Genomic DNA, 12,160 nt, shown 5'->3' on the forward strand with positions numbered 1-12,160 from the left:
ACCTTATGCCAGAGGTCCTTCTGCCCACCCAAAAGACCCCGGCCAACTGAGAGTGCCTTCTCCTTGGGATGTGAACCTAATTATTTACATGTTGCTTCTCTCAACAGAATGGGAGCTCTTGGAGACAAGCAGGAATGTAGGCAGGTGCGTTTGATGGCAAAACCAGGTGAAAGAGAAAAGCCGAGGGCATGGATAAGGGGAGCAGGAGACACGATATGTGGTCTGGCAGGAACCACAGAATTAATGAGGGATCCAATGTCCTGAGGGAGTTATGGCTGTCCAGCCTCACTGCCAATGCCCTGATCTGTGTTACCTCAGGGTCTCATTATGTGGACGTGCCTCTAAGGGATGTGGGGGGGCTTGGGGATGGCACTGCAGCCATCTGTTCTGTTTGAGGAGAGAATGGGGAGCTGCTGGTCAATGCTTCGCAGATGCAGGAACTCATCCAAATGAATAGTCAGAAGGGAGCAGCAGAGTGGTGGTGTGCCAAACGGGAACCAGAATCCAGTTGCACCACCAGCTACCTGTGTGACTTTGGGTGAATCCCTGAACCTCCCCCCACCATCTGCAGAAAGGTGGGGGGGCCTAGATGACTTCTGAGGTCCTTTCCTGACTCCTGTCTAGGACATGGTGAATTCGGGGAAATCATTCCCCTTTTCCCATGGGAAGCAGAGATTCCAGTGGCCACATTCTAAATGCCCCCTCTCCCCATCACTGTGCAAGGTGTCACAGAGATGTGGCAAAGGAAGGGGTCCCTGGGAACTGATTACTTTAAATACAGGTTACGGGCCTCTAAGTACTGCTTTAGAAGTAAATGAAGAGAAAGAAAAGCCCAAAATGACCACCAAATGTCACGCTTCCAATTCTCCAACTCCTGGCACTGGCTGTCCAAAATCAAAGGAATCTTAAAAACATTTCTGCCTGGGTGCCTCAAGGTGCACAATCCCTGGGGACACCAGGTGCGGGCTCTCAAAAACAAACAGACCCTAAGACCTCCTGAGGAATGACAGAAGAAGCCAAGAATCTCTAGCCCCAATGAATGGAAGGTCCAGGGAAGTAACCAGGGCTCCACAGGAAAAAGCCTTCTAACAGTAGGGGTGGGTATATGCTCCCCCAGCAGGAACTGTTTCTCTTTCATACACAGTAAGTCCTTAATAAGTTTCTGTCACCTGACTTCTCCCAGATCACAGATTGAGAGCTGAACTGGGCCTTGGAGATGATGACCCAGGGGAAGAGATTACAGTCCTTGGGCAGGCAGCCTGATGAAGGCTACAGAGCCCATCTTAGGGTCATGGCTTTAAATGCATAAAATAAAGCACAGGCTTACAAAAGAAACCGGTTGTAGAGAAAGACACATTTTTTTTAAAGTCAGCCAAGTTCAAGCAACTTGAAATCCATGCAAAGACCAAGAGGTTCATGAACTGCAGTCTAAAAATCTTGGACCTGAGGCAACTCCATCACCTTACAAAAGGGGAAAGTGAGGCCCACGGACATAACGGGCCTGCTCTACAGAGCCCAGGCTACAGGTCTAGAGCTAGAAGCTGTCTATCCAGCTCCCTTGTCGTACGCAGAGGAAGCAAAGGCCCTGGGAGCACTGACCTGCCCATGGCCACTAGGCAGCACTGAGGTCATAACCAACGAACAAAGCACCTCCAAACAGATCCAGACAGTAAGTCATCCAGCCTAGGCTTTCTGGTGCCCAAACCAGCCCTCCTTCCCTTGGCCTGGCCATGGTGATGCAGAAGCTAAGTGACCACTCTGGGAGACACTGCAGACAGAAGTCATGGGTCCTCAATTTTGCCATCTGGCCACAAGCTCCTAGAAGTTCATCCCTGCAGTAGAGTTTGTCCAGCCATGAGCCCTTCTATAACATGTATACTCTTCAAACAAGGAGGCCGTGGTGAGTGAATTCTTACTGGACTCTCCCAAGAGCTCCCTGCTGCCTCCTAGGTCAGGGAAGCATCTCTCACTAACCTTTTGGGGGGGGGGGGGCAGGGGGGAGGAAAGAGAGGGAGAAGGTATATATGTATGTGTGTGAACACATGCAGTCTCAAAACTCCATGCAATTAGCTGAATTAAAGAGGCTTAGAGGCCACTTCAGGCTGTGTCTAGCACCTTCCCCACCCCACCCCAGATTCCCCCAGTGATTTCAGGGGTTCAGGGAACTCCTGGTGAGAAACCACTTTCTACCAATGCCTAGCCTTCTCTTCGATCAGATCTTAAGAGTTTCCTAGGGGCACTGAGAGCTTAAGTGCCTTATTTTGAGTCTCTCACAGTCTAAGTCTTGTACCCTGGTCTTCCTGCCTCCTACCTATGATTCCTTCCACCAGGCCACAATCACATCTCTCAGCCTGGGCAGAGAGGACCCCGAATCCCCTCTCCTGACCCTGACCCTGGAGGGAAGACCTCCTTCCACAGCTACATCCAAGTTAAACATGGATTATTATGAATCACCTATAATTCCCTCTAGATCCTGCCACTGGTCAGGCCATCTTTACAGCATCTCACTGTTCCAGTGGATCTAGACTCGAGACCCAAGTTCAAATCCTATCTCAGTCACTTATTAGCAGTGTCACCCTGGGCAAGGAGTCACTGAGCCTTTCTCAGGTTCAGTCTCTAATAGAACCTACCTCCAGAGTGCATCAAACGAAAAACCATCTGTACAGCACTTTGCAACCTTTACATCAACATACAAATCCTAACTCCAATTCTTATTTATTCTTGTCATCCCAAAGAACAAAGAAGAGAAAAAACTCATTCAGCAAAAGTGACCAGCTTCTCAAGTCTGGCATTCTGCATAGTGTTCCACAGCCAAATCTGTATGATCGCCTCCAGAAAAAACAGGCCCAGCTCCTCCTGCCCTTAGAAACAAACACTTGGGAGAATCCAACTCTAGGAAGACATCACCACCCTGGGAGGTGCAGTCTTTAAGGTTCCTCACAAGGGAGAGCCTCTCACCCCACTGAGCCATGTAGCAGTGGCAAGGGAGCCTCTCAGCCTCCTGGCTTTTCCTGTCCTTGCCCCCAGCTAGCGTCATGAGAAAGATCAAGCTCAACCCCGGAGAAGAGGTGAGAATGGGGGTGAAGCAGTCCACAGCCCATGGGACACAGAGGACACCTCAGCTGGATTCGCTAACCTTCTCTTCCCTTTAACAACCAACCAGAAGCCTTTACTACAGGGATGCTTTGCTGCGTCGGGGAAGGGGATGAAGCGACACCAGCCGCCAATCCACGACTCACCCAACTCCGCGCTCTGCTGGGGAGTTGCAGCCTCTTCGCTGCTGGCCTCGTTGGCCATTGAGCGGGTGATGCGGCCCTTGCGCCGGCCCTGGCTGTTGGCAGTTTTCCGACCTTTGGAGGTGACTGCTTCCTTTTCATCATTGTCCTCTCCAGAGGTGTCGTCAGTCTTCTCCCTAATGAGGAGTCAGAAGAGAAAGGAGGCTTCATGTTGGTCATGAAAAATACACAAGGGTCAGGCAAGTCTAAAACAACAACAAGAAATAATGGCTTGCATTTGCACAGCACTTTAAGGTTCACAAAGCACCTTAGAGGGAGCAGGAGGTGCCTGTTGTTATCCTCATTTTATAGATAAGGAAACTGAGGCTGCAAAAGGTTAAGCTGCTCACCCACGTTCACCCACCAGCAGCTACTAAGTGTTCACGGTTGGATTGGAACCCAGGTCTTCCTGGCTCCAGGTCCAGTGTTCTACCCACTGTGCTACCTAGTTACCCTTGGAAAGGTGAGCATTTTACTATCTTAAGGATGCATCTGCCCACATGATTTGGAAAGGACCTGTAGCTCATCTGTACAGAGTGTGCAGCCTACAGACACAAAGCACTTGGGGCCAGCTCTCGGGCCCATGCTTCCAAGCTGTGGGACCTTAGGCAAGTCACTGGACATCTTTGGGACTCAGTTTCCTCAACTGTAAAATGAGGGTTTTGGACTAGATTTTAGCTCTAAATTGGGGATTCTGTGCATTCATTTCAGCAGATAATTTTCCCACTGACAAGTCACAATATGCTCTTTTGCCCCCCCCCCCACCAGCTCCCAGGCCTTTTCATTCAAAAACCAACAAACACTTGTTAAGTGGCTCTCATCTGCTGGGCACTGTGCTGGGAGCTGGGTACAGAGACAAAACCAGCCCCTGTCCTCAGGAAGTTTACTCTCTCACAGGCCCAGTTACTGCCTCATCTTTTGGGAATCTAGATTCTAATCAGGAAGGCACCCCGGAGGTCATTCTTCACCCCTAGCCATCTAGAGTCAATAGTACCAGGCTGGAACACTCAAATGGGCGAGGGCAGGGCTAGGACCCAAGTAGCAGGTAGGCAGACCTCCTGGAGGCTTATCTGCAAGGCTCTCTGATGAGATCCACATAATCCAAGGGCCAGAAGGGAGCCGAACAGTTCTCTCCCATCCAATACCCTCATCTGATGGAGGAAGGGAAGGCCCACAGGGGTACAGAGGTTCACAGATCCTGGAAGATCTCAGAGGTCATCTGCTCTACACACACCAAACACGCCCCCTCCCCCCAGTTTTACAGAGGACCAGATGAGGGCCTGGAGAGGGGAATGGTCCTCACAGTCACCTACCAAATTAGCAGAAGGGTAGGAATGAGAACCCTGGCGGTGGCATAATGCCTCTGAGGGCCCCTCTGACTCTAAAATCTATGATCCAATGAATTTCTGGGCACTTTGGAAAATGAGGGGGTTGGTGTCTGTGGCCTCTGACACCCCACTGGCTCCAGAGCTTGATTCTAAGCCAGGGGCTCATCTCACCATCCCAGCTGTGCAAGGGAATTGTCTGGGGGGAGATGCTTTCCTGGGGGGGGGCCAAGATTCTCAGTGTCTAACCGCCTCCCAGCGACCAAGGCTTCTGCAAACCTGCCACAGGAGGGTTTAATGCAGGGCCACTGAGATTTATCATGGGCTCTGCCTCATTCATCTTCCTGAAAGGCCTGTGCTGGGAACCGTCTGGGAAGATGTGTGTAATGGAGCCAGATGTTCTTTTAAGCTGTGCTGCCGGGACCATTACAGGGACCAAACGGTCTCCACCTGCCAACCTTTTCCAGCAATGAATCTCTCCTGGCCCTGTTCTGCCGAAACTGAGGCAGGGCAGGCACAGAGGCCGTCGAAGCCCCTGACCTGAGCCAGACCGCCGTCTGGAAAAATACAAGTTGCCATCCATGGTTCTGAGGGTGGGGGCTCCACCAGAGCCGCACACCTATTTCATTCGGCTCTGACTCGTTCTAATCATCTCAGGAGATGCGGCCAATGTAGGGGGAGGGGAGGGAAGAGCTCCCAAGCCCTCGCCTGGATTTATGAGTCTAAGAGGAGAGCAGGAATAAGCAATTCACTCAGAGGTCTCTAGGGGATTTAGGAAAGAGATGGCAGGGGTGAGGGAGAGGGAGCTAGAGGACGGCTCAGATAAGAGATGGGAGAGACTGCGGAGAAGAGTAAGGGAAGGGAGAGACAGAGGCACAGAGAGGGAGGGAAGTGGGAGACAGAGAGAAAGGCAGAGTCAGAGAGACACTGAGGAAGACAGGGAGAGAATGCCGAGAAAAGACAGAGAAAAGCACTGATAATGAGGGGAAGGGAGTGAAAGGGAGATGACAGAGGCAGAAGGGGCAGGTGCCCCCAGGACTGTCTGGGGATGGGATAAGCACGGAAAGACCACTGGGCACAACGCTCCCCTGGGGCACGCCCCTGAGGGCCTTGTGCCCAGGCTCTGTTCAGCAGGCAGCTTGGCCCCCTCACCCCCAGCCCCGCACCCTGGGGGTCCTGCTCACTTGGACAGCTCCTCCTTGTCATTCTCCGCCTCTGGTTTGTCATCCTCCTTGTCTGCCTCCTTCTCCTTCTCCTTCTCCTCCTTCTCCTCCTGGTTACTGCGGGGCATCTGCTGCTGCTGCTGCTGCTGCTGTTGCTGTGAGTGAGGGAAGGCAAAGGGAGAAGGGTGAGGCAGGTGAGCCTTCGCCCATGGGCCAGCCTCCCCAGGAGGAGCAGGGGGTCGGGAACAGGCCAGTTCTGCTCAGGGAGGATGAGGGAGAGGGCCTTAGCCGGCTCTGAGCTGGGGGTGTGCCAGGATCAAGGCAGGCCTGTCCCAGGACAGCATCTTCTAGGTACCAGGGATAGTGGGTGGAGATCTGACTTCGGAGTCAGGGAGACCCACTCACTCAGACACGTGCTGGCTCCAAGTTGCCAAGCAGGTGTTGAAGGGAGTTTCTCTATTGGGAACCCCCTGTGTGCCAAGTAGACGGTCAGTATGGCCGAGCAGATGGAGAGATCTGGCCTTGGAGTCTGCCTTCATGAGAACATGCAAGAAAGCCAGCCAGGAGGAAGAGGGAATCAACGTCTAGTGACTTTTAATCAGGACTCACCCCAGCTAGGCTGGGCCTATCTGCCTCAGTTTCCTCAGCTATAAAATAGGGATCAAGCTAGCACCAAACTCCCAGGATGGTTGGGAGGCACTGTTCATAGTAAACAGTTGGCACTGAACAAATGCTTGCTCCCTTTCCTTCACCCCTCCCCTCCCCTCCATGAGTTCAAGCCCATTCAGGGCTAGCCAGCTGCACACTCCTTTCAATTACCCCCTCCCCATCCCCAAAGACAGAGAAACCAGAAACACTACACATGGTGAGGCACCTGGCACTCAGCAGGTGTTTAATAAATGCTTGCTGACTGCTGGCTTTTCAGCCAGGCCACAGAAATCTAGCTAATCAGAACACAATCATGGAATTCTAAGGGTTGGCTGAGACCTCAGCAGCCACCGGAGTACACCATGCCCCAAAGGAATGTCTTCTATTCCACACCCAACCACGGATCCCCTCTACTCTGCTTGAACTGTCTCAAGTACAAGTCACCTGTGGTTCCTCAATTTTTCCCTAAGGTAACAGTCAAATCTAATCCCCTGCACTAGGTGTAAAGAGGGGAATCCAACCAACACAGAAGCAATTGATACCTCCAAGGAGTATCAATCTAGGTAGGGGAACCAGATTCATCTAGGAGGGAGGGAGGGAGGGAGGGAGAGGGACAGGGAGGGGGAGAAGGAGGGGGAGAGGGAGGGAGAGGGACAGGGACAGAGAGACATGGTGGGGAGAGAGAGAGAGAGAGAGAGAGAGAGAGAGAGAGATATGCCCTGGAGAAGAGATGCTGAGCTGCGAGATACAGAGGAATGTGGCCTCTCAGAAAGAATGTGGCCTCTCAGACACACCATCATAAGACACCACATTCACTTGAGACGTGAATTCAAGAATTTTTTGGTAACAGAAGTCAAAGTGGAAAGATAAATTTAGGCTCAGTCAATCAATCAAGGCAGCAAGCCTTTACTGACCACCTACTATGCATTGAGAACTGTGCTAAGCACAGGGGACAATCTCTGCTTCCACTGACTAGGGGAAGAGACAGCACATTCACAGATAACTCAATACAGGCGGTATACAAGCAATACTCAGGGATGGAGGTGGAGGTGGACAGTAACAACTTGGGGAATGCGGACAAGTCTCAGGATGGATAACTGTGTCTCAGGTGGGTCACAGAGGGGGCTCTTGTGCGATGGAGCCAGATGGCCTGGGAAGGCTCCTATAGCTCTGAGATTCTCTTCCAAGCCCCTCAATGACCTCTGAGTAAAGGATCAATGATATCAATTCTCCATCATGGATATTCCTTCCCTAGACCAACCTCAGGACCTCCCCAAGACCCTCTCTTCCTTCAAGCTGCGGCTCAAGCACTCACTCACATGGTGAGGCACCTTCTTTACCTTCTGCATGAAACCCTTCCTGGTCCCTTCTCCCAAATAGAATTTCATTTCAGCCAGTCCTTGAACCCTCAGTGTCTGGTCCTTCTTGTGACCCCTGGAAGGCCCGATGTCTTGGTCACCATCAGGAGAGTCCATGGAAGTCCTCAGTCTTTGCTGGCTATGACTGGCCTTTGCAGGAGTGTTCCAGGTGGAGTCTTTATCCCCCTAGCACTGGTTTCAGAATGTTAGCAGGAGCAAAAGGTCAGTGCTCCAGAAATATGGACTCAAATGCAGCTTATCTGTGTGTCCTTATCTCTTCACTTCCTCTGTGACATGAGGAGATTGAACTACCAGATCGATGAACGTGTATATTGATTTTTCTAAATGCTTACGTAGGTATAGGTGGTCTCCCCTAAGCAAAAAAAAGCTAAGGACAAAGACTGTTCCATTCTTTGTCTATCTTTCCCACCACAGTGAGGCAGCACATAGCAGGTACTTAACAAATGTATAGAATTAAATTAGAGAAGGGATCATAGGTGCCATCTGAGAGTTGTCCTAGGTTGCAACATTTATTTTTCTGCAGCCAGCCTGGCGCAGAGCCACCCTGAGCTTAACAATGCCAGCCCTTGGATGACAGACTTATCTCCAGGCCCTTCCCAGTTACCTTTCTAGCCTGGAGAGGCCTGCCAGGAGCTGAGCTCTGCTGGCACTGCCTTGGAGAAGCCAAGGTCATCTATATGCTCAGAGGAGGCATCAGTGGAGACCGGGCAGTGGCGAGAGCCCCAGAGGGTCCCTAAACCTGACTAAGTGATCTAGTCCCCTTGGCTGCACATCCCAGAAAGAGACATATGTTACAAAAAAACCCCCCAAAAGCCCTAAAGGTAAGAAAGTTCACCTGCTCACTCCATTTATGGGGCTTCATTCACATCTCCTGATGTCTGTATCTGGAGAAGCCCAGCTCTGCAGACAGAAGCCTTGGGCTCAGATCCTGCCTCCAACACTTGGCCTGCGTGACCTTGGGCAAATCATTCTATCTTCTGGCACCCCTTTCCTCAGCTATGAGGGGAAGCTACTAGACAAAATGACTTGTAGGGTCTCTCACAGCTCTAAATCTATGATCCCATGATCCCTCACTCCCAGCCACTCTGAACAGCACCACTGGGGTCCACCAGCACCCAACATTCTTTGCACCCAATTCCTCATCCAGATGGGGCCCCAGGGAGAACTACGTGGGGCCAGCACAGAACTCATTCCATGTCCCCTGCCCAATTTCCTTTAAGTTCAGGTTGCCTTCTTCCTCAGCTCACATGGTCATTGTTTGGCCATGTGAAGGTGCTTCCCACACTAGACAGCCAAACCACCCCATCTTTCCATTCACCCATGCCAAGAGAAATAAAGACAAACTGGCAAAGAGACCTTTTAGTGGGTGGGCACCAGAGGCAATTTTTAGGGGGGGAGGGGGTCATGAAAAACAAATTCTGTATGTGGCCAAATGCTGGCTAGTGAGTAACTCCCTTTTTTTTGCCCCAGCTCTCAAATCCAACAGTAACAAGGCAATCAAATTTTTAAAATAAACATAAATCCTAAAAAACCATGCTATGTACCTGCTGCTCCCCTCCCTGGCCCACATCTCTATTTCCTTCCTCTTCCTTCAATTGAATTTATTATTTAGGACTTGGCTGAGCACATGGTCAATCTGCATGCAATTTATATGAAAGGAGAGGGGGAGACAGGGCCTGCTCCTAAAGCATTGATCCCATGATTAAGAACAGGATTCCATGGGGAGCTCCAGCCTCTGCCGACAAGCCAGGCTCAGGCCTCTGCTTTCTTCTTCCAGAGCCAGCTGTTCCAGGAAGCTTTCAGAGAGAAGAGGAATGGGGGCTAAGGTGGAGGGGGGCTTTGCCCCTCTGCCAGAGCTGGGCTTCTTCCGACCACAGAATCCTATACTCTGTCACTGGCTAACTTGTCTTTGCCTAAAGACCTCCTTCCACTTCTCTATGAAGGTGGAATGAGCATGGGCCTAAGAGTCAGAGGACCTGAGTTCAAATCCCACCCAACTTTAACCGTGTAACCACGGGCAGGTCACTTGCCTGCAGGTCCCATCAGGACCTTCCTGGTTTTGTTTCCTTAGATACCAAACAAGGAAGGGGGTTGGACTATACAGTCTCTGAGCTCCCTCCCAGGTCCCCATCTAGGATGCTCTAAGTTGTCTAGCCTCCCTAGCCCACAGCTTCCCCATCTTTAAAATTAAAGAGGTTGTATTGGATGCTTTCTAAGTATGAGCCTAGGATGCCTGGAAGAAAATACCAAGATAAAATAAAAACAACTGCAGCAGGAGCAAAATAATGAATTATTCCAGGATTGTTTCAACTTCATGAAGAAAAGTTCAGATGAGATGAAAACAAGAACATGAAAGGAGAGACGAGTGCACAACGACAAGATCGCAAAGTGCTTCACCCCCATCGGCTCACCTGCTCCTCCAACAGAAACCCTGATCCTCTTCACAGATGAGGACACTGAGGCAGGACCAGCATGGAAGGATAGAATATAAAACTGGATCCCACAGTCTCTTGTTCCTAAAATCATCCAGGTGATGTAACCCTAGCTGATACAGACAGAGCGCCGTGGGCATGAGGGGGAGAAGGCATGGAGAATTTATAAAGCCCTAGTGCACACCAGGGACTGTCTGTCCTTCAGCACTTCATAAATAATGCCAATATATATCAACATCAATTAGTAAATTAATCTTAAAGATAAATAGATATAAATAATAAAGCACTTTACCAATGCCTTGTCAGATCCTTGTAACCACCTGGGGTTGCAGACACTGATGTTACTCCCATTTTACACATGAAGCAAACAGAGGTTAAGTGACTTGCCCAGGGTCACTCAGTCAGTAAGTGTCTAAGGCTGTTTTTGAATTCAGTTCTTCCTGACTCCAGGCCTAGCCACCTCCTTGCCTTTAACAGTATTATTATCCCCATTTTACAGATCAGGAAACTGAGGATCAGCAGGGACACATGACCCATGCAGGGCCATCTCACTAAAGCCGGGACAGAACTAGACCCCGGGTCTTGCTGGTGCCAAGCCAAGTGCTGTATTCACTCTGTCTGTCCCAGGCCCCTGTCTCACAGGGTACAAGCTTTCCACTGAAGTCCCTCCAGCCTGCCTCCCCCTCCCCGCCTCACCCCACCCCTGGGGCCAGGACAGATTCTATTTACTGGTTCTAATAGATTTTCCTTGTGAACAGGTGGACGTCGCCTGGTCAGAGCACAGGATGTATGCCCACAGGCTCCTGGGCCGAGGACATGAGATTGAGTATGAGGAGAGGGAAGGAGACCTTCCACAGGAAGCCTTTCCTAAGGTCCTGCCTGTGCCCCTCCCCCCCCCCCCCCAGCTACCATGGCCTCCTCATTCCCTCTCCCATCCCCCTGAACGGACTTTCCATGTCACTGCATACAGACACATGGAGGACAGACTAACAGTTCTCTAAGGTCAAGCACCACTTCCCCTTTCTCCCTTCCCTCAGTGCCCAGCAGAGTGCCTATCAACAGCTGGTACCTAATTAATGTTTGTGGGCAGGTGGAGAAACATGAAGAAAGAGCAGGTAGAAAAGCCTCACAGCCACCCATGGGGGTACAAGGGACTCAGCCAGGCCTTGTCATCATGTTGTATCCATCAGAAGGAAAGGTCGAGCTCACAGAGATTAAAGGGCGAGCCTGGGGTCCCTCTGCACTTTAGGTCCTACAGCCACCAGGCAGCCCCTCAAGAGTTTGGGAAAGGTCTTGGGAAGGAGGCTGGCCCTAGTCATCTGGGGAAAGGTCCTCCCAGGAGGCCTTGTCCCATCTGCGGCTCACTCCTGCTTCCCCTGGGCCCTTCGGTCACAGGGCAGGTCACCAGTCACCTTCAGAGCTTGCCTAAGACACAGGACAGTCAAACCGAAGCCAGCCACAGGCTGGCCAAGAGGTGTCGCGCTTGGTTATCTGGCACTCTACAGGGATGTGCAGGCAACCCCTTGTTGAGCCATAGTGGGTGTCCCTAGGAAGCATCATGCTGACTCAGGGAGAAAAGGGCTAGATTGGAAATCAGAGACCACGGCTTCCAATCCCAGCCCTGACATTTCATGAGCTGGGAGACAGAGGAGAGGGCTGGACCAGTTGACCTCTGCAGCCCCCCGCAGAGAAGCCTCTGATCCAGGAACCTGTGACAAGGCCCCACAGTTCTCTAGGGAGAGACGTGAGCAGCCCAGGGTCATCTACAGACAGTGGAACTTCTCAGAATCTCCTGATGCAGCCTCTGGACAGCCTCCATCACCCCGGTGGTCACCATCACAAGAGACTTTTCTAGAGCAGCTAATGGTGGCCCAGTGAGTAAGCACCCCAACTGAAAGATGATCAAAGGGGGTCGTTGAGAGGTCAGGTGACTTCCCA

General features: G+C 51.3%; 1 protein-coding gene across 12 annotated transcripts in view; it reads right to left on the bottom strand.

The window, feature by feature from the left end:
• Nucleotides 1–12,160, bottom strand: part of NCOR2 (nuclear receptor corepressor 2) — a 359,203-nt gene that overhangs the window by 102,894 nt on the left and 244,149 nt on the right. For all 12 annotated transcript variants that reach the window (XM_072600693.1, XM_072600695.1, XM_072600694.1 and 9 more), the window contains 2 exons: nt 5,785–5,918; nt 3,240–3,412 (listed from right to left, as the gene is read on the bottom strand). In XM_072600693.1, the coding sequence (XP_072456794.1) occupies nt 3,240–3,412; nt 5,785–5,918 (307 nt within the window). The remainder of the gene's footprint in view (nt 1–3,239; nt 3,413–5,784; nt 5,919–12,160) is intronic.

Source organism: Notamacropus eugenii, chromosome 4 (genome assembly GCF_028372415.1).
Source record: "Notamacropus eugenii isolate mMacEug1 chromosome 4, mMacEug1.pri_v2, whole genome shotgun sequence".
NCBI classification, from domain to species: Eukaryota; Metazoa; Chordata; class Mammalia; order Diprotodontia; family Macropodidae; genus Notamacropus; species Notamacropus eugenii.